Genomic DNA, 27,750 nt, shown 5'->3' on the forward strand with positions numbered 1-27,750 from the left:
GCTCTCTCCAAGAGAGCTTTACCTCCAGATAAGCCACTTTGTGTCAGGTGAAGCCGAGCTCCCAGGGGCTATAGGGGGCCCCCTATTTAATGCTGGAGCAGAAGGCAAACCCCAGGCAACTTACTCTCCCACCTGCTGCCCCACCCCTCCCCTCTTCCTCACCATAGGCCAGAGAGAGTCACAGGGCATGTTGGGAAGCAGCTACACATTTCTATCTGTGCATTAAGGAAGCACAAGTGAGGCCCTGGACATACAGATGGTCCCTGACTTACGATGGTTCCACTTAGGATTTTTCAACTTCATGATGGTACAAAAATGATACGCTTTCTGTAGAAACCGTACTTCAAGTACCTATATAGCCATTCTGGTTGGTTTTTTTTTTTTTTTTTTTTTTTTGAGATGGAGTCTTGCTCTTGTCACCCAGACTGGAGTGCAATGGCGTAATCTCGGCTCACTGCAACCTCCTCCTCCCGGGTTTGAGTGATTCTCCTGCCTCAGCCTCCCAAGTAGCTGGGATTACAGGTGCCTGCCACCACACCCGGCTAATTTTTGTATTTTTAGTAAAGACAGCGTTTCACTATGTTGGCCAGGCTGGTCTCGAACTCTTGACCTCAGGTAATCCACCTGCCTCGGCCTCCCAAAGTGCTGGGACCATACAGCCGTTTTTCACATTCAGTACAGGATTCAATAAGTTATATTATAAAACAGGCTTTGTCTGAGATGATTTTTTTTTTTTTTTTTTTTTTTTGAGATGGAGTCTGGCTCTGTCGCCTAGGCTGGATTGCAGTGGCCGGATCTCAGCTCACTGCAAGCTCCGCCTCCCGGGTTTCCACCATTCTCCTGCCTCAGCCTCCCGAGTAGCTGGGACTACAGGCGCCCACCACCTCGCCTGGCTAGTTTTTTTTGTATTTTTTAGTAGAGACGGGGTTTCACCGTGTTATCCAGGATGGTCTCGATCTCCTGACCTCGTGATCCGCCCGTCTCGGCCTCCCAAAGTGCTGGGATTACAGGCTTGAGCCACCGCGCCCGGCCTTGTCTGAGATGATTTTGCCCAGCTCTAGGCTAATGAAAACATTCTGAGATGTTTGAGGTGAGGCTAAGCTATGATGTTCCGTAGGTAATGTGTACCTCTATTAAGTGCATTTTTGACTTATGATATTTTCAACTTTTGATGGGTTTATGGGACATAAGCCCATGTACAAGGAGCATCTGTATATGGGGACACACGGGGGCCCACTGGCCTCAAAGACATGCTTGCAAGCATAGACATACAATCCAAGTACTGTCTCTTGTACATTGAGCCTGAGCCTTTAACTCCCCTCTCCCTGCCCTGTTCCCTATGCTGGAGAGATGGGCAACCTCCCCCAACACCCTTGTCCACCTGCATCCAGGCCTGAGAGACCTCCCTGGCCTTCCTGCTCCCAAGCTCCATACCTGTAGGTGGGTGCAGACTCTCCTCAGCAGGTCATATACACTGTCCCGGGAGAGCAGTGACACAAAGATATACTGGGATATGGAAAGAAAACAGACAGCGATAGGGTGAGATGAGACCCCTTGCTGTGCCAGCCAGCCCGCTCCTGGATTGGGCACAGGCCCACAGAAGTATCAGGCCGTGAGAGCCAATAGGAGCTCTGCCTAGGAGCTTCTCTTCCAACTTGTTGTATGGCCTGAAATACGTACTGGAGAGCTGCAGGGTGGGGTGAAATAAAGACCTGGGAATGTGCCCAAGTCAGACTATGGGCTGCTGGGGCTGGGAGCAGGAGACTGACAAGGAAGCGCCGGCCCAGTGCACTGACCTTCTGGCTGGTGTTGGTGGTGATGGCCAGTCCATTGGGAAGGAGCCGTGCCATCTTGTGTTTTTTGATCATTTGCACAGACACCACAGGAATGACCACCTGAGAGGGAGAGGGATGCTTCTCTCAGGACTAACCCCCAAGGACATGGTCCCTTTGCTCCCTGTATAGGGACCCAGCTGTGAGCCCAGCATGGCCACATGGAGGAGCCTGGCCCCATGTGGGGAAGTGTCTGAGCCTTCTACCTTCTCAGCCAGGCTCCCCTTCCGGTTGTGCCTGCCACCCTGCCCCAGCCTTGGCAGGACGTGTCACTCTTGGCTGTCACATAGGTATGATCCCTGTTATCCAGGAGGCCAAGGATGGTGGCTCTGGCAAATCTCATACCCTAGTAATGGAGCTCCATAGGCTACTTCTTGGCCACAACTATGGCTCCCCCTAAATGTGACATCCCGCTCTAATTCTCAAAGCATTTCTGAAATGCCCAGAGGCAGAATGATTTGGCTGTGAACTGTTCAGGCCAGCTCAGGCCAGATGTGGGGTCCACATTGGGGCCCCTGTTTCAGAAGGGGCAGGACTTTACTGGACACTGGATGGGATGCCTCAAAGCTGCTCATCCAACCAGCAAGGGGCTCCACCCGGGGCCCAGCATGCAGAGAGATAGGCATGACTTTGAGGCATGAGGCTGGCTCTCCCCTCACAGGATCATGGCAGCCCTTACCACTCATTACTACCTTGATATCCCTGCCAAAGAGGCTGGCATGGAAGCAGAGCCAGTTGGGGGAGATGTAGAGCCGGCCCTGGAGAAGGAGGTCCCTCTGGAGGGCACAGGAGCACACTAGGATGTCACAGGAGAGAAAATGGCCATAAGCAAGGTCAGCCCAGGAAGCCCCAGGACGTGGGTCCTCACACTCTGGAGTCCAGAGTCCAGCCTCAGGACCCATCTTCCTCAGACTCCCCCTTCCCCACCACAGACCCCAAACCCCAAACAGTCCATTCCCCAGCATTGAAGGGTCCTTCTCCTGACTGCCCCTCCACTCCACCAGCCTGCTGGATGTTTCTTCCTTCTCCACCCATGCTCCAGAGGGTCCAGGCAAGTTCCTGCCCTGATCTCCGAGCCTGCAATCTCACAACCTCAGGCAGAATCCCTGACCTTTCCCTGCTCTGCTCTGCCCTGAGGGCCTTGATTGTGCAAATGCCCCCACATGCTCAGTGAGAGGCCAGAGCAGGGAAGAAGTCACCGGTAAGAGCAGAACAGACACAAGATTCCGAAGCCCTGACGTTTCCCCAAGAAAACCTTCAAAAATGCAATGCTATGTCCCAAACCAGCCCTGTCTTCTCACATTCTGGGGGAGTGGTCCACATCTAAAGGACAGCCAGTTCCCATTTCTAAGTCATGCTTTGGAGGCTCCAGAGCAGAGGTCCCTGGCCCCAGGCACTCTGGGTGCCTAACCAGCTATACCAGGGAGACAGCTCACCTTTGAGAACCACTTCCTCCAAGGGAACATCCTTAAACAGCTTGTGGTATTGCTGGTTGTATTTATTCAGTGTTATCTGCAAACACACAGGCTGCGTCTGAGAAGCCCTGGGAGGTGAGACCGCCAAAGGGGCCCTGCTCCAGCCAACAGGAAATGCCACAGCCCCCCGGCCCATGCTGGGGACTTAGCATGAGGCAGCTAGTAAGCAGCCAGTGAGTATGGAGGGCTGTGTGCCAAGCACAGCTTGTCTCCTGGTGCTGCTGGTCCTGACAGGCAGCTTGTATTAGCAGAAGGGGACACCCTACTCCCACCCAGGAAGGGACACCCATTGAGGCTTCCTGATTTCCTGATGACCGGCCTGGTGGCCAAGGCGCCAAAAGTCACTGAATTCTGGCAGCCCAGGACCCCTTCCTGGGTGAATAGTGAGAAGTCAGCCTCCAGACTTACCCCTTCTCGGCCACACTTCTTTATCTCTTCACCCTTCAAGCCTTCTGGCCAGTGCGGACTGCAAAGGAGACATTCCATTTTGGGGACAAGGAACCCCAGTCCTGCCCATGCGTACTCAGTGCCAATTCTGCCCTGGCCTTGAGCCAGAAGCTTGGGGCAGAGATCGGAGACTAGGGCCCTTCTCTAGGGGACACAGCAAAATGACAAGTACAGAAAGAACACAGCTATACAGCTCATCCCTGGGGGAGGGCACTGCGGGAGGCAGGGAGGGGTCGCCAAGGGCCCACCTTCCCCGATGCGAGTGAGCAGCATCTCCAGGAGGTGCGCCCAGTCTCCCAGAGATGCTGAGGAGCTGCCCACCTGGCTGTCAAAGACCCTTTCCCATTTCTCTGGTCAAGGGGTAAGCAGGGGAGCAGGCAGTGCCGGAATAGGGACCAGTTTGGGGTGTGGGTAAGGTGAAGGTGTCAGACTCACAGCTCCGGGGCCTGGCCGCAGGCCATGATGCCAGCAGGACTGCCCTCCCTGCCGCCTCCTCCCTGTGGCCTGAGCTCTGCTGCGGGAAGCTTGGCACACACTCACCTGACCTGACTGAGGCTACCACATTGGGAAAGGGGGATGACGCTGAGAAAAAAGGTAAACCTTTGCCTTGTCTGGGTTGGCCCAGGGCACAGGTAAGCAGGGAGGAGGCTGGAAACCCGAGAAGCATGGACTCTGCTAGGTCCCAGTGCACTGGGACAGGCCTGAGGGGCGGGAGGAAGAAGCCTGGGGCAGCCTGTGCCTGACCTCACAGACCTACAAAGGGGCCCGGCTCAGCCTTGAGGTCTTCTTACAAACAGGTCACCTCCTGAGGGCTTCCCACCCCTAAGTCTGTGTGTATCTCCGACTGGGAAAGGGGTCCTCACCTGTAGTCCGGGGGCTCCTCAACTCTGTCTGGTTTCTCTTTGCAGGGCACAGCACTCTTCAGAGAAGCTGGTTTTCCGTGCATTTGTTGGTTGCTAGGGAAAAACAGGCCCACATCAGTAAGGGGGCTTCATGAGGACACCTTTCCCCACCAGCCCCACCATGCCCAGGGCCGCTGCCTCTGTCCCCCACCCAAGACTGGCCCTGGTATTGAGGGTGACACTGAAGATGTCACAGTTCAGAGGCAGCGGCGCAGGCAGAGGTTCTGGGATGGCTGATGGAATTGGGGGTCTCACACAGCATGTTTCCCAAAAGCCAGAAGTTCTGCTTATGCCTGGGCTGGGAGGAAAATCAACCTGTCTACCTCATCTCCAGTGCCAGGCAGCTCGTAGGCCAGGCTGAGTGAGGCCTCTAGCCCCACCCTTGAGGAGGCACACTGAGAGGGAGGACCCTGAGACTTGCTTATGCCGAGAACAAAAGTGTCCAAAGTACCCGCGCAGCATGACTGTAAACCATCAGGTTCCAGGAAAGGAGGCTGAGCATAGGAGGCCTTATCAAACGAAGCCCAGGAGCTAATGCGCTGAAGGTGTGGGAGGTGGACGCCTGTCCGCCTGCAGGTGAGTGTGGCCAGGAGGAGAGGAGCCGTCTTATACCAGGAAGTGGCCTCAGTCACCTCCAACAGTCAGGACAGCTTGGTGATGAGAGCCAAACCATCTCAAAAATGTCCCTGAGGGACAGCATGGGAGGGAACAGATCCTTTCTCCCTGGGCAGGTAGGGCTCTCCAATGGCCTTTGAGTTCCTGCCTCCACTAAATGCTCCAAAGAATCATTACCCTGGCTTCCTCCAAAGAAACGCTCCTCCAGGCTTCACATCAATAAAGCCTGAGCCATCAAACCAGCTCCAACCGAGTGGGCGCAGGGGCTGACCGAGAGAGAGGATGGCCAAGAAACACGGCCACACTGGGGCAGTATGGTGGTCAGGAACAGGTAACAAGGTCATGTGCAGTGGTCCCACAGCATATTAGGAGCTGGAGCCTGGAACCTACAAATCTCAGTGCTCAGTCACACTCCGCTCTGTGTCTGAGGCCAGCCAAAGTTCTCTTCTTCAAGAACAGAGTTATTGCATCAGCCTAAGATCTGCCAGGACCCTCAGAGACTGATTTAGCCTCACCCCCTCCCACCATACCATTGTACAGATTATGAAACTGAGTCCTGCCGAGGGACAGGCTGTGTCCGGTACTACAGTGAACAGCCAGTGACCTCACCCACAAAATCAGTCCAGCCATGGCCATGTGGCCTGGTTACCTCTGTCCTCCACCTTGGAGAGGATTTTGCCACACATATCAACATATACCTACAACAATCTTGTGAAGTGACAGATTTTGTTAGAGACTTGACTCTCAAAGTTGATTTCTGGATTTATTTGGTTCCATCACGTCACATTTCACAGAGGTTTTTTTTCCCCTTGATTTTTAAAGCTCATTATAGAAAATATGAAAAATATAAGATCAAAATCACCTATAAGAAAGATTCCCCAAAAATCACCCAAAGAAAAAATGTATGATAAATATATAACCTATACAAATGGTTATATAATCTATAATTTGTGTACCCTACTTCTGTGGCTTAACCTGATTTCATGAGAAATTTCCCATGTCACTCACTGTCCATTCCTAGGATAGATTCTCAGAAGTGAAATTAGTGGATTGAGAATGAACAGATGCAGGCCAGGCGCGGTGGCTCACGCCTGTAATCCCAGCACTTTGGGAAGCTGAGGCAGGCGGATCACAAGGTCAGGAGTTCAAGACCAGCCTGGCCAAGATAGTGAAACCCTGTCTCTACTAAAAATACAAAAAAAGTAGCCAGTTGTGGTGGCAGACGTCTGTGGTCCCAGCTACTCAGGAGGCTGAGACAGAGAACTGCTTGAACCCAAGAGGTGGAGGTTGCAGTGAGCCAAGATGGCACTACTGCACTCCAGCCTGGGCTATAGAGCGAGACTCCATCTCAAAAAAAAAAAAAAAAAAAAAAAAAGAATGAACAGATACTATTCCAGTTAACCCAGGCATCAGCACGATATGAGCGTGCCTGTTTCCCGATATTCAGGCCCTTCTCTGGATATTGTCTCTCACTCACCTTTGCAAATCTGATAGGTGAAAATATGTTGTCTTCATTTGTATTTCTGCTTACTGGTAGGTTGAACACTTTTTTTCCAAATAATTATTAACCACTAGAATTTCATTGTCTTATAGACAATTCACAGGTGAAATTCTTTCTTCGTTTGTATTGAAGTTCTTTCTTCATTTGTATAAATTGTTACTGGCCTTTTTTTTTTTTTTTTGAGATGGTGTCTTGCTGTTGCCTAGGCTGGAGTCCAGTGTCGGGATCTCGGCTCACTGCAACCTCTGCCTCCTGGGTTCCAGTGATTCTCCTGCCTCAGCCTCCCAAGTAGCTGGGACTACAGGCGTGTGTCACTGCACCCGACTAATTTTGTATTTTTTAGTAGAGACAGGGTTTCACCATATTGACCAGGCTAGTCTTGAACTCCTGACCTTGTAATCCCCCTGCCTTGGCCTCCCAAAGTGCTGGGATTACAGGCATGAGCCACCGTGTCCAGCCTTTTTTTTTTTTTTTGAGACAGGGTTTCACTCTGTCGCCCAGGCTAGAGTACAGTGGCACAATCTTGGCTCACTGCAGCCTCAACCTCCAGACCTCAAGTGATCCTCCCACCTCAGCGTCCCAAGTAGCTGGGACTATAGGCCTCCGCCACCACGCCGGGCTGTTTTTCATTTTTTTGTAGGGGGTGGTCTCACTGTGTTGTCCAGGCTGGTCCTAAACTCCTAAGCTCGGTCATCCCACCTCAGCTTCCCAAAGTGCTGGGATTACAGGTGTGAGCCACCATGTCTAGCTTTCTTTTTTTTTTTTTTTGAGACAGAGTCTCACTCTGACACCCAAGCTGGAGTGCAATGGCGTGATCTCAGCTCACTGCAACCTCCACCTCCCAGGTTCAAGTGATTCTCATGCCTCAGTCTCCTGAGTAGCTGGGATTACAGAAGCCTGCCACCACATCTGGCTAATTTATATGTGTGTGTGTGTGTGTACATATATGTATATGTGTGTGTGTGTGTGTATATTTTTTTTGTTTTTGTTTTTGTTTTTTTAGTAGAGATGGGGTTTCACCATGTTGGGCAGTCTGGTCTTGAACTCCTGATCTCAGGTGATTCACCTGCCTTGGCCTCCCAAAGTGCTGGGATTACAGGCATGAGCCACCATGTCCGACCTGTAAATTCTTTATTGAGAATGTTAATCCTTAGTTTATCATTTTTGTGATATTTTCCCCCAATTTGTCATTTCTCTTTTGTCTGTGCTATTTCTGCTGTGTCTGTGTGTAATTACTATGTGGTAGATTCCATCTATTTCCATGTATGTTTCTCGCTTGGTCTAAGTCCTCTCACAGGACAGTCCTTGGAGGAGCAGCATACACAAATCAGACCACTGAGCCGTTACAGCGTGAGCCTGGCAGTCAACCCATGGGGCCGCCAGGGAAAAATCCTGTAGGCTCAGCTCTAAAGAACCTGCACTCTAGCCTAAAGGATGGACGAGGGATAGAATGGGATGACAATGGGAAGGAGCTTAGACAGTACTTTCAGAGGCAGGGAGCCTGTTGCTTGAGAGTGTGACTCAAGTTCTCAGGACAGCAGGAGCTCAGAGGATGCACAGATCTGAAATATTCACAGTGGGGTTCCTAGAGAAAAGGAAGCTGAGCCTTAGAAACTGGCATAATTATAATCTTGTATGGATTATCTAATCTTGCATAGATAATCATGTCTTTGCATGGATTCCAAACCAAACACATCCTTAGGTTCAAATGTGACTTCCTCAGGGAGAGAAGCTTTCCCTCAGCCCTCCCCCAGCCTAGGTGAGGAGTCTCTGCTTCAGACACTCACAGCACCCTGATGGGAAGTCTCCTCTCAGCATCTGTCACACTGTTTCAGAGTCTGTGAGCCCCTGGAGGTGCACAGACTCCGCCTAGTCCTTCACTGAATCCCCTGAGTCCAGTGCTGAGCATGCAGCAGGCGCTCACAACAACTCTGGGGAGGGGCTTTCCTGCCTTCAGACCAGGCTCAGCCACCAAGCCCGGCCAACTCTCAAGTCTCTTTAAATTAAAAGCCAACTCCTGGCTGGGCGTGGTGGCTGAGCCTGATCTGAAGGCAGGCTCCCAGCACTTTGAGAGGCTGAGGCAGGTGGATCACCCGAGGTCAGGAGTTCAAGACCAGTCTGGCCAACATGGTGAAAACCCATCTCTACTAAAAATACAACGATTAGCTGGGCATGGTGGCGGGCACCTGTAATCTCAGCTACTCAAGGGGCTGAGGCAGGAAAATCACTTGAACCCAGGAGGCGGAGCTTGCAGTGAGCCGAGATCGCACCATTGCACTCCAGTCCAGCCTAGGCAACCAGAGTGAAATTCTGTCTTTAAAAAAAAAAAAAAAAAGCCAACTCCTTTACACGTGATCAAGGGGATGGTTACAAGCCACTCCTTTACGTTTATCCATTGAAGCCAGTTCCTCCTGTCTCTCTGCTGATAATGCTCTTGGCTCAGAGACCCTTCCTATGGCCAAAATGAGGAAACCTGCAGTGCTCGCAAAACAATCTTCATTCACTTTCCACTAAATAGTTGTATCTTCTCCTCTGTAGTGTTTATTTTGACAAATGAAAATAAAGAGGCCGGGCGCAGTGGCTCACGCCTGTAATCCCAGCACTTTGGGAGGCCGAGGTGGGTGGATCACCTGAGGTTGGGAGTTCGAGACCAGCCTGACCAACATGGAGAAACCCCGTCTTTACTAAAAATACAAAATTAGCTGGGCCTGGTGGCACATGCCTATAATCCCAGCTACTAGGGAGGCTGAGGCAGGACAATTGCTTGAACCTGGGAGGCGGAGGTTGCGGTGAGCTGAGATCGTGCCATTGCACTCCAGCCTGGACAACAAGAGTGAAACTCCGCCTCAAAAAAAAAAAAAAGAAAAGAAAAGAAATGGGAGCAGTGCCACTTGAAGAAGTACAGGGCAGAGTGGTCACTGAGCACGCACCAGCAGAACCAGTCAGGCAGGGGACAGCCAGTGACCAGCTGGGCCCCAACCCAGAGGGCAAAGGAGGAGGCTTTAAGAGCACAGGGCTCAGCCTGGTCGCCCACCCTGCGGGCAGCCACTGTAGACTCTAGTCATAGACTTTTTCTCACGCTAGGTGTTCATGCCCTGTGGGTCGTGAACCACATCTCCTCCCGCTCTGTCCCATCCCGTCCCATCCTGTCCCGTCCCGTCCCGTCCCCACGCCCCAGCTGTGGAGTTCATGTCAGGAGTCCTAGAAGCCACAAAAAACTCTAATTTCTGTCAGGAGAGGTGTGGAGCAGGGGAGTAGCAGTATTTTGACATTAAAGGGGGTACAAAAGATTGGAAATCCTCTGATGAGGCCCCTTCCCCCAGCTAAGCCTGGTCTGAAGGCAGGAAGGCCCCTCCCTAGGGGGCACAGCAGGTGTCTGCGTGCTCTCCAGCCCCAGGCAGCAAAAATACTCCCTTTTCGCATCATGAGGCAGGTAGGGAGCTCCTCAGCCTGAGAACCTGCCAGAGGGCAAGAATGGCACCAGCACAGGGAGATGTCAAGAATGGGGAGACAGGGCAGGAGAGGAGAGGGCAACGAGTGGGAGCCCAGATACACAGGAGTCTAGGGGCCTCGTGGTGCACCTGATACAGGCACTCTGCTCTGCACACCTCCCCCGGGCTCCAAATACCCACACCAGGCAGTCACTCCCAAGTCTAACTCTGTAACCTTGACACCCACACCCTCCCAAGCTTCACACCCTGCCATCTAGATGCATCCATGCATGTAAGCTCAGCAGCAGCTCCCCAAGCCTGCTTCCTCCTTGGCATCCAATGTCTGTGAAAGGCTCTATCCTCCCTACAGTTACCCAGGCCAGAATACTCCACTCATTCTTCTCCCCACCTCCACAGCCAATCAAGCCCTCGGGTCCTCCCCACCGACCCCCGAGATAACCCATGAAACCATCTCTTTTCTCATTCCTGCTACACCACGCAAGCCAGTCCACGATCCTTTTCCCAGATGCTGGCAACAGCTCCCTGACCGAACCTGCCTCCAGCTGTGCGGGTACACACTGCCTGCCTCTCTCCCACATGCACACTGCCCAGAGGGCCAGCTAGGGCCCGGGTCTGATCCTGCCACTCTCCTGCTGATGCTCCTTCTTCACTTCCCGTCACTTCTTCAGCTGGCCTCCCAGACCTTCCTGCTTTCCAACCTCACCCCGGTCATCCCCTCACCTGCAGTGCAGCCCAGCACCTTCACTTCCATGCCACAGCAGCCCTTCACACCTATGTGCTTTGCCTGCTTACCTGCTTACCCTTCTCATGCTTATATACCTGGGGAGTTCCCGGTCATCTTTCAAGCCCCAGGTGAAATGTCACCACCTCTGTGAAGCCTTCCCTGGTTTGCCCCAGCAGAGGGGCTCACTCCCTCTTCTGTGGTCCACTGTCGCTTCTTGCAGGCTGCTGCCCCAGCACTTACCACACCAGAGTGTGCCTGTCTGTTTACACATCTGTGTCCCCCAGTTGACTCTGAGCTCCAGCAAGGGCATGTCCCGTACATCTCTGTATCCCCAGCATACAGCCAGCACCCAGTGTTTGCTGAATGAAGGAGAGACAGGGAAAGAGAGAGAACACCCCAAAAGGGAAAAGGAGAGGAAAAAGCAAGGCAGTAAGACTGAGGGAGCACAGAGAATGACACACCCAGCAGGAAAGGAGGGGAGAGGCTGGACAGGAGCTGACGGGGTCCCCCACAGCAGGGCCCTTCCCTCCAGGAGCTCTGGTCCGGTACCTCAAGGCACTCAGCCCTGGGTGGTTGACTGATCAAAGAGGAACTCAGGTGGGAGGTATGAGGCGCAAGGAAAGAATAAAGGGCCTGGGCAGGATGGGGTATTTGGGTGAAAGCACAGGCTGGGTCCCTCCTGTCTCCAGTGGGCTGCACGCCCCTGGGCGGGCCATGCCCTGGCAACACTTCCCCAGACTTCCCAGCCCTTCCTAACCACAGGGCAAACCTCCCTCCAGTACTCATCCAAGCCTCTCGCAGTGGCCAAGCCTGTGGCTGATGCTGAAGCACAAACCTCAGCCGGGCCTACGTGGTTACAGGCAGGGCCTTCCCCACAGCTGGGGTGGGGTGGTCCCCTTGGGCATCTACTCCTCCAAGGAGGTAACCGCACTCTCCCAAGCTGACTTCTTGTGGACCCTGTGGGTCCTGCCAACTCTTCTCAAGGCCAGGCCAAAGACAGCTCCACCCTCTTGTGCAGCCAGCCAGGACGCTCGGCCCCAGCGAGCTCCAAGCAGAGACCTGAAAACAACACTGTTCTCTTCCAAACAAAAACACATCATGGCAACAGGCCCCGACAGTACAAACCCAGAAACCAGGGAAATAGCCATCCAAGGACAGGAAGCTTTGTGGACATCTGTCCTGGATAGAACTTTGCAAACTGGAGCTCAGTAGGCTGGACCTGGGACTCTTCCCCCGACTGGCTGCTCCAGATCTCCCCGACAAGGTCTCCTCACGCCACCCTCACCTCTCACTCAGCTCACCTCCTACTTTAGGGCGAAAGGACACTCTCCTTTTAGCTCTAAAGTGTAGCCGGCTGGGTGCATATTAGAATCACCTGCAGTGCTTTTTTTTTTTTTTTTTTTTTAAAAAGAGATGGAGTCTTGCTCTGTTGCCCAGGCTGGAACACAGTGGTGCAATCATAGCTCACCACAGCCTCAACTTCCTGGGGCTCAAGTGATCCTCCTGCCTAAGCCTCCCAAAGTAGCTGAAACTACAGGTGTATGCCACCATGCCCAGCTATTTTTATTTTATTTTTTATTTTTATAGAGATAAGGTGTTGCTATGTTGCCCAGGCTGGTCTGGAACTCCTGGCCTCAAGCAATTCTCCCACCTCAGCCTTCCAAAGTGCTGAGATTACAGGCATGAGCCACTGTGCTCAGCCTGCAGTCCTTTTTAAAAAAAAAAAAATGATGTCTGAGCTCTGTCTCAAACCAGTTAAATCAGAATATCTGGGAATCGCATTTAAATAATTATAGATTTATTAAATTGTTGTTGAAGTATTATTTACATACAGAAAAGCACATGTTAAGTAAATGTACAATTCAATGCATTTCACAAATGAGTACACACCTGGGAACAAGGCCCCCAGAACCACCCGCTGCTGCTTCTACTTTCATTGGCCACACCCTCCTGGCCATGGATAACCGTCATCCTGACTTCCAGCACCAGAGTGCTTTTGCTTATTTTGGGACTTTACATGAATGGAATCATACCATACATACTTGTCTGCTTTTACTCAGCAATGCATTTGAAATATGGATATACCACAATTTATTTATTCATTTTACTATTGATGGACATTTGGGCAGTTTCCAGTTTTTGCCTCTTATGAAAGTGCTATGAAAATTCTATTACCAGTCTTGTGCACGCAAATATTCACTTCTGTAGGTAAACACTTAGGATTAGAAGTGCTAGGTCATAAGGCAGGTGTATGTTCAGCTTCTTTTTTTTCTTTTTGAGACAGAGTCTCATTCTGTCACCCAGGTTGGAGGGCAGTGGCATAATCTTGGGTCACTGCAGCCTCAACCTCCCAGGTTCAAGAGATTCTCATGTCTCAACCCCGTGAGTAGCTGGGATTACAGGCATGTGCCAGCATGCCCAGCTAATTATTGTATTTTTAGCAAAGACGAGGTTTCACCATGTTGGCCAGGCTGGTCTCGAACTCCTGACCTCAGGTGATCCACCCGCCTCAGCCTCCCAAAGTGCTGGGATTATAGGCGTGAGTCACCGCACCTGGCCGGCTTTAGCTTTTAAGGGTTCCCAAGTGATTGTAAACCCCCAGCCAACTAAGAAAGCACAGGAAGAACCCTGCCCCCACCCCTCCTTTCTTTGTGGCTTCTCTCCGAGGCCAATCTGCCTGCCTGGGCTCTGAAACTGGGGTCCTGACCCTCCTGAGCCTTCTTCACCCTGGCCCTCTTGAGTTTTAGGAACTTCCTTGGCAAGGCAGGGGACCCCACTGTCAATAAGATTCCCTTCTGTCAATAAGATTCCCTTCATCTGTTTAAGGCCTGAGGGCCCATTTCCTAGGTTATACCATGGAAGTCACAAGACCAGCTTTTCCAGGTGGCAGAGGCCAGCTCTGAACCACACTGTGTCCTTCCCAAGAGACTCCCTATGTGCTCTCAGGGCCACAGTCCCCACACACAGTCAGAAACTGGGTGACAAGACCTTTCCTGATAGCAAACTAGGATTCTGTGGAGAGAGGTAGGCTCATCGTCAACGTGCTGAAACTTGAAGATAAAAGGTAATTTCCCTCTTTTGCAAAAATAATGTTATTATTGCTGTCTTGCACTTTCATAGAAGCTGCACCTCCCTTTTTGTTTTCTCAGGTGACATTCCATATCTAGGACGACTGCTTTGTCCTTTCCACTGACTGGAGGAGGGGAGAAAAATCCCATAATTGAGTCTCATACTGACTGTAAGGGGGTGAGGCTTAGTGAGTTGGGGTTCCACTCAGCTCTCCTGGCAGCGCGCTCCAGAGGGGCAGGAACTCAACCTCGTCACGATCCCTTCTTCCAGGAAGGGTTCTGAGAACACCCAGGACAGGAACAGGCTTGCTCTCCCATCACTGCCTGTAGCAGCTTTGAGACGAAGGCAGGATGTGGAGGGCCAAAGGCCTATCTTCCCAAGACCTACCAAGTGACTCTGGCCACAGGCAGTGGAACCATGGTGTGCTCCAGGCCCAGGAAAAGCCATCGCAAGCTGACCAGCAGCCTCTTTAGAGTGAAAAGATGAGCCAGCCTGTCAGATTCCCTTCCTAAGCAATCCTAACTGGGAAATCCGTGATGTGGGGGTGTGCAGCCAGGAGGAAACAGGCGAGAGAGAGCAGGCAGGTGCACGCTGCAGCTACACTAGAGCAGAACCTCTGGGTGGCCATGGAGACTGGCTCTAGAGTGAGGGAAGAGGGGGCAGGAGGCGGAGAAAGAGAAGCAGGGGGCCACGGGCCAGGCCTCCAGTCTAGGAAAGCACGAAGAGGATCTGCTCCCCTAGGATGCCCATTAACTCCTTCTGTGTTTGTGTCTCTACAAAATGGCACGCAGAGAAAAAAATAATCCCCTCTGTGACCTGCAGATCATCAGGGCTACTGTAAGGATCTGCAAGAGGTCTTGACTCAGTCTGGGGTGGGGCTGGGGACACTCACAGCCCTGCCAACTGAGCAGCACATCCCCCACTAGCGCCACTGAGCGCTGTGTTAGCCTCTGTCCCATCACATCCTTGGAGGATACCTAGAGGGGCCTCTACCCACGCAAGTGAAGATGGGGGTACCACTGGGCCTCAGAGGCACCCAGAAAGCTCCATATGTGTCCTCCATGCCTGAATCTTTCCACTGGGACTACAGTCCAAGGCACCAGCTGCGGCAAGGCCCTCTCTACACCTGGGCCACACCCAGTGACTGCCTCCCACCGCCATGGGCTGGGGGGCACGACCTGATCGCACTCTGGCCCAGCCACGCTCAGGGTCCCTCCCTTTCCTCTCCTCCCTCCACCAGAGGTTAGAGGCCAGCAATCACTGCCCGCTCCTGCCCAGAGCTCAAAGGCCTGTGCAGTGAGGATAGTCGCCACGGGAGACAGACAGGGACAAACAGCTGAAACCGGGAAGCTTTCCTCTTGGGGATATCCAGGATTTCCTACAAAGCACAAGCCAGATCACAGAGCCAGCCCTGCAAAGAGTGCCCTGCTGGCTGCTGGCTCCGTCCCATCATGCCCGCTGCTGCAGCGGCATCTATTTGAGCTGGCACCCCCGGGTCTGTTCATAGACCACTTTTTCTTGGCAGGCCACTTGGGGCTTGGCCGTTTCCAGACAAAAAGCTGGTCATTCAGGTCTAAAAACAGACTTGCATTCATTAAGGAACAGAGTGCCCCTGTGCTCTTGCTGGCCACCCTCCGGCCAGGCCTGCTGAGTGGGGGGGCCACAGACAGGCTGAGCCGCTCAGACGCCCCCACTCAGGGCTGCCAGGGGCTGTGGCTACTCTGGAGACAAGTCAGTTCTGTCCAACGTGGATACTGTACAGATAGCCCACCCCAACCACCCTGGGACACCCACCTCAGAATCACTGTGGCTTTGTGGATCCATCAGGCTCTTCTCAGGACCATAGGCAAGTGTGAAGGGTCTTGGGGTCCTGAAAGAGCCTGGGGCTGGGGACAGGAAGACAGGGATGCAGGCCTGAAACTGCTTCTCATTGCTGAGGGGCCTTGAGTAAGCCACTCTTCCTTTCTGGGCCTCAGTGACTCCTCTGCAAAGGGGTGAGAAAGTCACAGCCCAGGAGGGACAACAAATGTTGTCTGAGGGAAAAAAGCAGAGGCCAGGAACTGTATAAACTGCAGATGGCCACTGGCCCTCTGTGGTCAGATGAACCCCCATCCCAGGAGGGACCTCCATCAGGGCGTCCTGACTCAACCTTGGAGGGCAAGGAATACTTTTCTGAAGATGCACAGCATTGGAGCTCCAAGGGATGCTAGCAAAATGGAGAAGGGGGATGCTGGGTGGAGAGGGTCACTGTACAGGGGTTGCCATATACAAAGGCCCCAAGGCCAGAAGTGCACAGCATGTGTGAGGAAGCTAAATAGAGCCTTGGGTCTGGAGGGCAGAGGTGAGCAGTGAAGTAGTAAGCAACAAGGCTGGAGGGGTTGGCAGGGCCAGATTATGCAGGGCCCATGGGCCTCTATAATGGTTTTGGTCATTATCTTAAAAGCAATGAGAAACCAATGTGGAGATTTAAACAGGAAAGTATATTATCAACTTTGTGTGTTAATTGCTTCAAAGTAATCCCAAGGAAGTGGGGCAAGGGAGTGGAGGGTGAATATTGATGAAACAGGAATGACTCGTGTTGTTGGTTATTGTAGCTGGGCGATGGATACATGGGGATCCACTGGACATCTCTCTCGTCCTTTGTTGTGTTTACAATTTTCTATGGAGAGAGATCAGGTGAAAGGCTGTAACTCAGCAGACAGATGATATCTTGGACTGGGTGGCAGTAGTGATGGAGGGGCAGGGATGGACTCGGAATATGTATTTCCAAGTAGAATCGATCTGACGTGGTGATGAATTGGATGAGAGGTAAAAAGAAGAAGGTGTCAAGTATGACTCTAGATTTCTGGCTTAAGTGAGTAGGATAGTGGGCTGTTATGCTGAGACTAAACGAGGTAAAAATGGACTAGAAGAAAAGCCTAGTTGGAAGAAACAGTCACGAGTTCAGCCTTGAACATGTGTGAGAGACATTGAAGTGGAGATGTCAAACTATATATGACTAAGAAGCTCAGAAGAAAGGGTTATGCAGGAGGGATAAATTTCTGAGTTACTGGCCTATAAGTGAGAAGACGAGCTAGTAAGACTGCACCAGAGAAAGTGGGTACACAAAGAACAGAAGCTATCAACAAGAATGCCAAGACTTAGGGGGAAATAAAAGTCTTTTCAACAAATCATGCTGGGACAACTGAATATCCACATGGAAAAGAATAACATGACCTTTAGCTCACACTGTATACAAAAATTAGTCAAAATTCAGCTGGGCGCGGTGGCTCATGCCTGTAATCCCAGCACTTTGGGAGGCCGGGGAGGGTGGATCACTTGAGGTCAGGAGTTTGAGACCAGCCTGGCCAACACAGTGAAACCCTGTCTCTACAAAAAATACAAAAATCCGCCAGGCGTGGGGAAGCATGTCTGTAATCCCAGCTACTCAGGAGGCTGAGGCAAGAGAATTGTTTGAGCCTGGGAGGCGGAGGTTGCAGTGAGCTGAGATCACGCCACTGCACTCCAGCCTGGGTGACAGAGTGAGACAGTCTCAAAAAAAAAAAAAAAAAAAAAAAAAGCCAAAATCTGCTAAAACTAGGAAACTCTTAAAAAAAACATAGGCGTAAATCTTTATGACCTATCAGGCAATGATCTCTTAGATATGACACCGAAAGCACAAGAAACAGAAGGAAAAAACAGATAAATTAGATCGCATCAAAAATAGAAATGTTTATGCTGTTAATATCGTCAAGAAAGTGAAAAGACAATCCACAGAATGGGAAAGAATATTTGCAAATCATCTGTCTGATAAGGGATTAGTATCCCAAATATATAGAGAACCCTTATAACCTTGAGGACATTATGTTAAGTGAAATAAGACAGTCACAAAAAAACATATGAATCCATTTAAATTAGGTATCTAGAGTAGTTGAATTCATAGAAACAAAGTAGAATGGTGGTTGCCAGGGCCTGGGGGCAGAGGGGATAATGAGTTGTTGTTCTTTGGGTATAGAGTTTCAGTTTTGCAAGAAGAAAAGTTCTGAAGATTGCACAACAATGTGAATATACTGAACACTACTGAAACGTGCACTCTGTTGCTCAGGCTGGAGTACAGTGGCGCAAGCATGGCTCACTGCAGCCTCAACCTCCCTGGGCTTAGGTGATCCTCCCACCTCAGCCTCCTGAGTAGCTGGGACTACAAGTACATGCTACCACGCCCAGCTATTTTTTGTATTTTTTGTAGAGACAGGGTCTCTCTATGTTGCCCAGGCTGGTCTCAAACTTCTGGCCTCAAGGGATCCTTCTGCCTCAGCCTCCCAAAGTGTTGGGATTACAGGTGTGAGCCACTATGCCCAGATGGTAGGTTGTTTTTTTTTCCTTTTTCTTAACTACAATTTAAAATTGTTCTAAAAGAACTCTTGGCCAGGCGCGATGGCTCACGCCTGTAATCCCAGCACTTTAGGAGGCCGAGGCGGGAAGATCACAAGGTCAGGAGATTGAGACAAGCCTGGCCAATAGGGTGAAATCCCATCTCTACTAAAAATGCAAAAATTAGCCAGGCATGGTGGTATGCGCCTGTAGTCCCAGCTACTAAGGAGGCTGAGGCAGGAGAATGGCATGAACCCAGGAGGCGGAGCATGTAATGAGCTGAGATCGTGCCACTGCACTCCAGCCTGGGCGACAGAGTGAGACACCATCCCCCCCCCCCCCCAAAAAAAAGCTAAGTGAAAGAAGCCAGTCACAAAAGACCACATATTGTACAATTCCATGTATAGGAAATGTCTAAAATAGGAAATCCATACAGACGGAAAGTAGATTAGTAGTTGCCTAGGGTTAGTGGAAGGAGGAAATGAGGGGTGACTTCTAATGGTATAGACAGAGTGTCTTTTGGGGATGATGGTTGCACAACTTTGTGAATATACTAAACACTACTAATTTGTACATGTAAAAAAGTGAATTTTATGGTGTGTGAATGATATTTCAATGAAGACAAAGAGGTGGAGAGGGAAAAGGAGAGAAGAAAGGGAGAAGTCTGGGATCTGTGGAACTACAATCTTAAAGATTGTGTGGAGAAGGAAGAGGGGAAGTCCTCCAAAGAGATTCTGAGAGAGTGGCCCAAGAAAGAGAGGCTGGGCGCAATGGTTCATGCCTGTAACCTCAGCACTTCGAGAGGCCTAGGCTGGTGGATCTCTTGAACCCAGGAGTTTGAGACCAGCCTGAGCAACAGGGGAAGACCTTGTCTCTACAAAAAAATACAAAAAAATAAATAGCTGGCTGTGGTGGCGAACACCTGTAGTCCCAGCTACTCAGGAGACTGAGGTGGGAGGATCACCTGAGTCAGGGGAGTTCAAGGCTGCAGTGAGCTATGATTGTGCCCTGCACTCCAGCCCAGGTGACAGAGCGAGACCATGCCTCCATTTAAGAAAAAAACAAAAAAAACCCGGGTGTGTTGGCTCACGCCTGTAATCCCAGCAGTTTGGGGATCACCTGAGATCGACAGTTTGAGACCAGCCTGGCCAACATGGTGAAATCCTGTCTCTATTAAAATAAACAAACAAATAAATAAATACAAAATAACAGAAAGTAGAAAACCAGGTGTAAGGCTGTTATGGAAGCCAAAGGAGTGTTTCAAAAGATGGAGGGGAACGCAGAGCTGAAGTCTGCTGAGAGGCCAAGTAAGAGCAGGACGCAAAGGCAGCCCCTGAATTTACCACTGCAGATGAGTAACTTTGGTCAGGACAACTTTGGTGTAGTAGTGGGGTCTGCTCCTCCTCCTTTTCTCCTAGGCCGGTGACTGCATCCCAGGGATGGTCCGGTGAGCACAGGTCTCTGTCCACCAGCAAGGATGCTGCTGAGCACAGCTGGAAACCTGGTCCCAGCCCAGCTCAGTCCACATCCCCTCGGAAACTGCCCTCCGCCCTCCCTTGCAGGAAAAGACCACGGAGATACTGGGAACAGGTAGATAGGATTGCATCTTTCTCTCCTGGTTCCCTGAGGGGGTTGTTTGCCGTCAGGGAGGGAGAGGGACAGCCCTTGCCACGGCCTCACTGCCCGGTTCCCCAGTTCCCCAAGCCACCTTCACCCGCAGCACCTCCACCCCTCGGCTAGCACAGGCACGAACCACAAGTGTATTTTCTGCGCCTGCCTTGGAAAGGGCTGGGAAGCTGGTAAGGCAGCCGCACCCAGCATTCCAGCGCCACACTTAGTGGCTCCAAAGCGGCGCCCGCGGCGGCACTGATCCCGCCCGGCTGGCCCCAGCTGACCATTTGCAGGAGGCTGGTGGTCACAGCCAAAGCTTGCGCAGGCCGGGGAGCTGTCGGGAATGCCGCAGCCGTGCCCCCACCTGCTGGGCCCCCGGGAAAAGGAGCGCGCGCCCCCTCCGAGCGCCTTCCTGGTGCGGTGCCTGCACCACGCATGGTAACTGGCCCGACTGAGGATGCCCGCACGGGGACTGGCCGCGAGCCCTGCCCAGGCTCCTGCCAACTCGGCTCCCCCAGGCTGGGCTCTGGCCAAGGGCCCAGATTCCTGAACAATGACCCCGTCTTGAGGAGCTTGCTGGGTCCTGGGACCTCCTCCTCCAGGGAGAACCCCAGATTGTCTAACTGCGGGAGCGCTCCTAGGAATGCCTTCTCTCGCCACTGTTATTCAGCCTTGTCCTGGAGCTTCCAGCCACCGCACGCAGGCGAGAAAAATAAATAAAAGGTTCACTTACATGTTAAAAAGAGACAATTATTGTTTGAAGATGGTCAGATAAACTACCTGTACAATACGTAATCAACCGACAAATCATAAAAAAGTGGCGCAGATATTTTTATATTTGGGCACTGAAGTAGGCAGAACTGTGATGGGGTAGACACATAATTAACTCATGGAATTAATTACTACTTTAACGGTTACAAGATCAATAGATCTTGTCCAGTAAATGGTATTGGGGCAATTGGCTACCTCCCAAATGACTGATTCTTTAACTTGTCAAAATCAATCGTTTTCCTGTAGACCTACAATACAGTTATAAAGTATATGTGGGAAAATAATATATATTCATATGACAACAAAAAGTATATTTTGTTCCGGGTTTTGTTTTTGTTTTTTTTTTGAGACGGAGTCTTGCTCTGTCACCCAGGCTAGAGTGCAATAGCACAATCTTGGCTTACTGCAACCTCCACCTCCCAGGTTCAAGCAATTCTCCTGCCTCAGCCTCCTGAGTAGCTAGGACTACAGGCACATGCCACCACACCTGGCTAATTTTTGTATTTTTAGTAGAGACGGGGTTTCACCATGTTGGCCAGGCAGGTCTTCAACTCCCAACCTCAGGTGATCCACCTGCCTCAGCCTCCCAAAGTGCTGGGATTATGGGCGTGAGCCACTACTCCTGGCCTGAGTCAAAGTTTTAAAGGAGCAAATTTACCCCAAATTAATTTGTAAATGTTCCAACAGGGTGCACGTGCGTGTGCACACATGTGAAAGAGAGTAAGAAAATTTTGAAAAAGAAAATGATGCAAAGGCTTTGCCTTACCAGATGTAGAACAAATTACAAAGGTAGATTAATTAAGTAGTGAGGTATTAACTGGCCTAGGAAAGACTACTAGATCAATGGAACATAAGACAGTTCAGAAAATGACCTATGAGTATATGAGAATTTAGCACATCACGAAGAACGTGTTTCATACAAGTAAGGAAAGAATGAGTTGTCCAATAAATGGTATTGGGGCTACCTCCCACCATTCACAAAAAGATAATCCAGGGAGATAAAACACCTAAATATTTTCTTTTTTTTTTTTTTTTTTTTTGAGACGGAGTCTTGCTCTGTCACCCAGGCTGGAGTGCAGTGGCCGGATCTCAGCTCACTGCAAGCTCCGCCTCCCAGGTTTACGCCATTCTCCTGCCTCAGCCTCCCGAGTAGCTGGGACTACAGGCGCCCGCCACCTCGCCCGGCTATTTTTTTGTATTTTTTAGTAGAGACGGGGTTTCACCGTGTTAGCCGGGATCGTCTCTCGATCTCCTGACCTCGTGATCTGCCCATCTCGGCCTCCCAAAGTGCTGGGATTACAGGCTTGAGCCACCGCGCCCGGCCCACCTAAATATTTTCTAAATCTGTAAATAGCTAGAATAAAAGAGAATATTTTTAAATATCAGGAAAAGTTTTTCTAAGCAAGATATAAAACCCAGAACACATAAAAGATTTAATTGCATAAACATTTAAAATTTCTGTATATCAAAATTTAAGTGGACAAAGGATGGGTATTCTTCATATGTAGGGAGCTCATCCAAGTCAATAAAAAAAGGTAAACAAACTAATAGAAAAGTGAGCAAAGAATATGAACAAGCAATTTACAAAACTATCTTACCTATCTTATCGGTAAATCCTAAAATTATAGTGCTCAATGTTACCAAGGATGTGAAAATAGTCATTTATTATTCCCCATTATAAGACTAAAGACTGAGTTAACCTTTCTAATATACATCAAATGCCTTAAGAAATACAAAATCTTTTTTTTTTGGAGACAGTCTCGCTCTATCACCCAGGCTGGAGTGCAGTGGCACAATCTCTGCTCACTGCAACCTCCGCCTCCTGGGTTCAAGCGATTGTCCTGCCTCAGCCTTCTGAGTGGCTGGGACTACAGAAGCATGCCACCACACCCGGCTAATTATTGTATTTTTAGTAGAGAACGGGGTTTCACTGTGTTAGCCAGGATGGTCTCAATCTCCTGACCTCATGATCTGCCCACCTCAGCCTCCCAAAGTGCTGGGATTACAGGCGTGAGCTACCGTGCCCAGCCAAGAAATACAAATTGTTTAACCCAACAATTCCTTTTAAGACACTTGATGTAAGGAAATAAATGGACAAAAATGTATATTCATATGATTAACAATTATGGGGAAAAATGTAGAAATACCAAAATGGTATTTTATCAATATAATAGATTCCTAAGCAATTGATAAAAAAGAGTAAGTTAGGCCGGGCGCGGTGGCTCACGCCTGTAATCCCAGCACTTTGGGAGGCCAAGAAGGGTGGATCACGAGGTCAGGAGATCGAGACCATCCTGGCTAACATGGTGAAACCCCGTCTCTACTAAAAACACACACAAAAAATTAGCTGGGCGTGGTGGCAGGCACCTTTAGTCCCAGCTACTGGGGAGGCTGAGGCAGGAGAATGACCTGAACCCGGGAGGCGGAGCTTGCAGTGAGCCGAGAGGGCGCCACTGCACTCCAGCCTGGGCGACAGAGCAGGACTCCTTCTCAAAAAAAAAAAAAAAAAGAGTAAGTTAGAGCTCCTATATGTGCTAAGATGGAAAAAAAAAGTCCAACATGTATTGTAAGTGATAAGTAGGTACAGAGTGAATGCAGTGGCTCATGCCTGTAATCCCAGAACTTTTGAGAAGCCAAGGCAGATGGATCACGTGAGCTCAGGAGTTCGAGACCAGCCTGGCCAACATAGTGAAACCCCTCTCTACTAAAAATACAAAAAAAAAAAAAAACTAGCTGGCTGTGGTAGGCTCCTGTAATCCCAGCTACTCGGAAGGCTGAGGCAGGAAAATTGCTTGAACCCCAGAGGTAGAGGTAGAGTGAGCTGAGATGGTGCCACTATACTCCAGTCTGGGCAACAAGAGCAAAACTCCATCTCAAAAAAAAAAAAAAAGAAAAGAAAAGAAAAGAAAAGTAGATACAGATCAGTATGATATAATCTATAACATAAAAAAACTATACTGAAGGGTATACATCAAACAATCATGACTACATCCAGGAGAATAAAGGAATGATGTTCACTCTTTATATACTTTGTTTTGTTTGAACTTATACTAACAGGTTTGTAATACTTTTAAAATCAAAACCAGTAAAGCTCTTAAAGTAAATTAAAGGCTGGGCATAGTGGCTCATGCCTGTAATTCCAACACTGGGAGGCTGAGGCAGGAGGATTGCTTGAGCCCAGGAGTTTGAGACCAACCTGGGAAACACAGTGAGACCCCATCTCTACAAAAAAAATGAAAATCAGCCAGGTGTGGTAGCATGTGTCTGTAGTCCCATCTGCTACTTGGGAGGCTGAGGTGGGAGGATCACTTGAGCCTGGAATGTTGAGGCTGCAGTGAGCTGCGATCATGTCACTGCACTCCAGCCTGGGCAACAGAGCAAGACCCTGTCTCAAAAGAGAAAAAAAGGAGAGAAAAACTAAAAAAAAAAAAAAAAAAAGTAAAGTAAAGATATAAGTGATATATACATTTTAAGACAGGGTCTTACTCTGTTACCCAGGCTTGAGTGCAGTGGTGCAATAAAAACTCACTGCAACCTCTGCTTGCTGGGCTCAAGCAATTCTCCCACCTCAGCCTCCAAAGTCGCTGGGACTACAGGCATGTGCCATCAAGCCTGGCTAATTTTTGTATTTTTTATAGAAACAGGGTCTCGCCATGTTGGCCAGGCTAGTCTCAAACTCCTGGGCTCAAGTGATCTGCCAGCCTCAGCTAGCCTCTGAAAGTGCTGGGATTACAGGGTGTGAGTGAGGCACTGTGCCTTTTTTTTTGTTTTTTTTAACTTTTTAGATTTTAAAGCTTTAAAGTTAATACTATCTAATGTTGATCAACATATTGGTGAATGAACAATCTCACATATCTGTATGGTAGGACAGTATGAAAAAGGTACATAAATTTTATATGTAGACACCTGTCACACCCATAAATTCCATTTCTAACAATTTATTGCTAGGAAATAATTGAGCACAAATTACAATGTATAGTAAGAATGTTCACTGGCCAGGCATGGTGGCTCACGCCTGTAATCCCAGCACTTTGGGAGGCCGAGGCAGGCAGATCATGAGGTCAGGAGTTCCAGACCAGACTGACCAATGTGGTGAAACCCTGTCTTTACTAAAAATACAAAAATTAGCTGGGTATGGTGGTGTGTGCCTGTAATCCCAGCTACTCAGGAGGCTAAGGCAGGAGAATCACTTGAACCCAGGAGGCGGAGGCTGCAGTGAGCTGAGATCCTCCCACTGCACCCCAGCCTGGGCAACAGAGCTAGACTCTATCTCAAAAAAAAAAAAAAAAGCTCATTAAAGTGTAGTTAGAGGAGAAAAAAGGAGGTACTATAAATGTCCATCAATAAGGCACAAATTGTGTTTTATTTGTAGACTAGAAGGCTATGTAACCATTAAAAATATTTATCATATTTATTAAAACTTATTAAAAAGTTTATATGAACATGAAAGATAGGATTATATAACATTGGAAAAGCGTTCTGTAGAACAGTGTGCCTAATAAAATACATGTAGAAAGATGCTCACTAAAATTCCAACATTTTCCTCCACGAATTGGGATTTTACATGTTTTTTGTTTTCGTCTTTATACTTTTCTGTATTTTTGGTATACTTTGCCTAAATTTTTTTTTGAGACGGAGTCTTGCTCTGTTGCCCAGGGTGGAGTGCAGTGGCATGATCTTGGCTCACTGCAACCTCCGATCCCCAGGTTCAAGCGATTCTCCTGCCTCAGCCTCCCCAGTAGCTGGGATTACAGGTGCCTGCTACCTCAGCGAGGTAAATTTTTGTATTTTTAGTAGAGACAGGGTTTCGCCATGTTGGCCAGGCTGGTCTCGAACTCCTGACCTCAGGTGATCTGCCCACCTTGGCCTCCTGAAGTGCTAGGATTACAGGTGTGAGCCACCATGCCCAGCCTTTAAGTGCTTTATTGGTTTTGATGTTAAAAGTATTACACACCTGTTAGAATAAGTTCAAACAAAACAAAGTATTCAGGCCACTTTGCCTGATTTTTATAATTAGAATAAACAAACTATTTTCATTTAGTAAAAGAATTTTTAAAAAGGAGGAGAAGGAGAAGGCAGGAAAAAGAATTGTTCCAAAGGCACTGCGATATTATTAATGAATAGACACCTCTGAAATTCAAAATTCCTAAAATCTCATTCTTCACTACATGGAAACGTTCAGAACCAACAGAAAAATAAAGCTTGGTTTTAAAAATGAACTTTGGGCCGGGCGCGGTGGCTCAAGCCTGTAATCCCAGCACTTTGGGAGGCCGAGACGGGCGGATCACGAGGTCAGGAGATCGAGACTATCCTGGCTAACACGGTGAAACCCCGTCTCTACTAAAAAATACAAAAAACCAGCTGGGCGAGGTGGCGGGTGCCTGTAGTCCCAGCTACTCGGGAGGCTGAGGCAGGAGAATGGTGTAAACCCAGGAGGCGGAGCTTGCAGTGAGCTGAGATCCGGCCACTGCACTCCAGCCTGGGCGACAGAGCGAGACTCCGTCTCAAAATAAATAAATAAATAAATAAATAAAAATAAAAATGAACTTTACCAAATCGACATGTGATAAAAATTACACAAGACTAAATATAGTTCCACACACATGCACAGACACAAACGAGTGCATGTAAAACTAGTGAACTCTGACTAAGGTAGATGGATTATATCAGTGTCAATTTTCTGGTTGTGATACTGTTCTATTGCTATTCAGGATGTTACCATTGGGGGAAACAGGGTGAAGAATACATGAGATCTCTCTGTAGTACTTTATAATATTGAACGTGAATTTACAATTCTCTCGAAACAAAAAGTTTATTTTAAAAAGTGAACTTTGTGCCTGGAAAAGTAAAACAGAGGTAGCTTTTCTTAGAGTTGTAGCTGAATTATCACTAAGAAGCCCCATTTCAGGTTCTCAAAGTTAGAGGCACTGAAAGGAAAGTACGTTTTAGTGAGCACCTACTGGGTACCAGGCCATTACACAGCCAGAGTACCTCTGAAGCAGGTTAGCTGTGAGTCTGTTTTATAGACGGATAATGGGAGGCTCAGAGCCAGTAGTAACTCAGCAGTAACTTGTGGAGCAAGAGTGTGAACCCAGGTCTGTCTGAAAGCTTAGGCTGCCCTATCACATCACACTGACTACAGGGCTGGGAATGGCTTAAAAGACAAAAACCAAACCAAACCCTTATTCAGTGTTCTCCATATCAAGAAACTCCATGTAAAGAAATAAATATTCGAGTGGGTGGGGGAAAAAAGGCACATTATAACTAAGCAACAGGAATTTCAAAATGTGTGCCTATACATGAATACCATCTATTAGATCTGTCACTGCAGCCCTGACTATTAGAAAGTTCTTCCTGGCTCGGCGCTGTGGCTCATGCCTGTAATCCCAGCACTTTGGGAGGCCAAGGCGGGTGGATCACGAGGTCAGGAGATCGAGATCATCCTGGCTAACACGGTGAAACCCCGTCTCTACTAAAAAAATACAAAAAATTAGCTGGGCGTGGTGGCGGGTGCCTGTAGTCCCAGCTACTTGGGAGGCTGAGGCAGGAGAATGGCGTGAACCCGGGAGGTGGAGCTTGCAGTGAGCCGAGATCGCGCCACTGCACTCCAGCCTGGGCAACACAGTGAGACTCTGTCTCAAAAAAAATTTTTTTTAAAGTTCTTCCCAGTACCTGAATGGACCTCCTTCTAGCTAATAATCCTTCACCAAGGAACAAACCTTTGTCCTCATGTTCCTTCCTTGATAGAACTGGATCTCCACTGCTGGTGTGACCAGGGCAAAGTCTGCACCACAACTCTCTCTTCTCTTGCATCGTCTTGTATTGCAAGATTCATTAACTTTTCCAGTTTCTGTTTTCACACGGGGACAATTGGTTATTTCCCATTCTCCCAAGTCTTCCATCATTATGGATGCAGATTGACAATCTAATGTAAATTACATGCCTCTGAGGTCCAGGCAAGAGTTGGAGAGCGGATCTGTGAACTCCTAGAACTTTGGGCA

The 27,750-nt window shown here is 49.3% G+C and overlaps 1 protein-coding gene across 6 annotated transcripts in view; it reads right to left on the bottom strand.

Annotated features, from left to right (window-relative positions):
• Positions 1–27,750, bottom strand: part of GRAMD2A (GRAM domain containing 2A) — a 41,161-nt gene that overhangs the window by 5,689 nt on the left and 7,722 nt on the right. For 2 of the 6 annotated variants that reach the window (XM_015453028.3, XM_005559954.4), the window contains exons 2-7: positions 4,618–4,710; positions 3,716–3,773; positions 3,269–3,344; positions 2,525–2,628; positions 1,797–1,895; positions 1,435–1,506 (exon numbers count right to left, since the gene is read on the bottom strand). In XM_015453028.3, the coding sequence (XP_015308514.3) occupies positions 1,435–1,506; positions 1,797–1,895; positions 2,525–2,628; positions 3,269–3,344; positions 3,716–3,773; positions 4,618–4,710 (502 nt within the window). Of the gene's footprint in view, positions 1–1,434; positions 1,507–1,796; positions 1,896–2,511; positions 2,629–3,268; positions 3,345–3,715; positions 3,774–4,617; positions 4,713–27,750 lie in introns of those variants that run through there. The other 4 variants (XM_015453030.3, XM_015453029.3, XM_073996218.1 and 1 more) reach the window with 3 other exon arrangements.

Source organism: Macaca fascicularis, chromosome 7 (genome assembly GCF_037993035.2).
Source record: "Macaca fascicularis isolate 582-1 chromosome 7, T2T-MFA8v1.1".
In the NCBI taxonomy this organism is placed as follows: domain Eukaryota; kingdom Metazoa; phylum Chordata; class Mammalia; order Primates; family Cercopithecidae; genus Macaca; species Macaca fascicularis.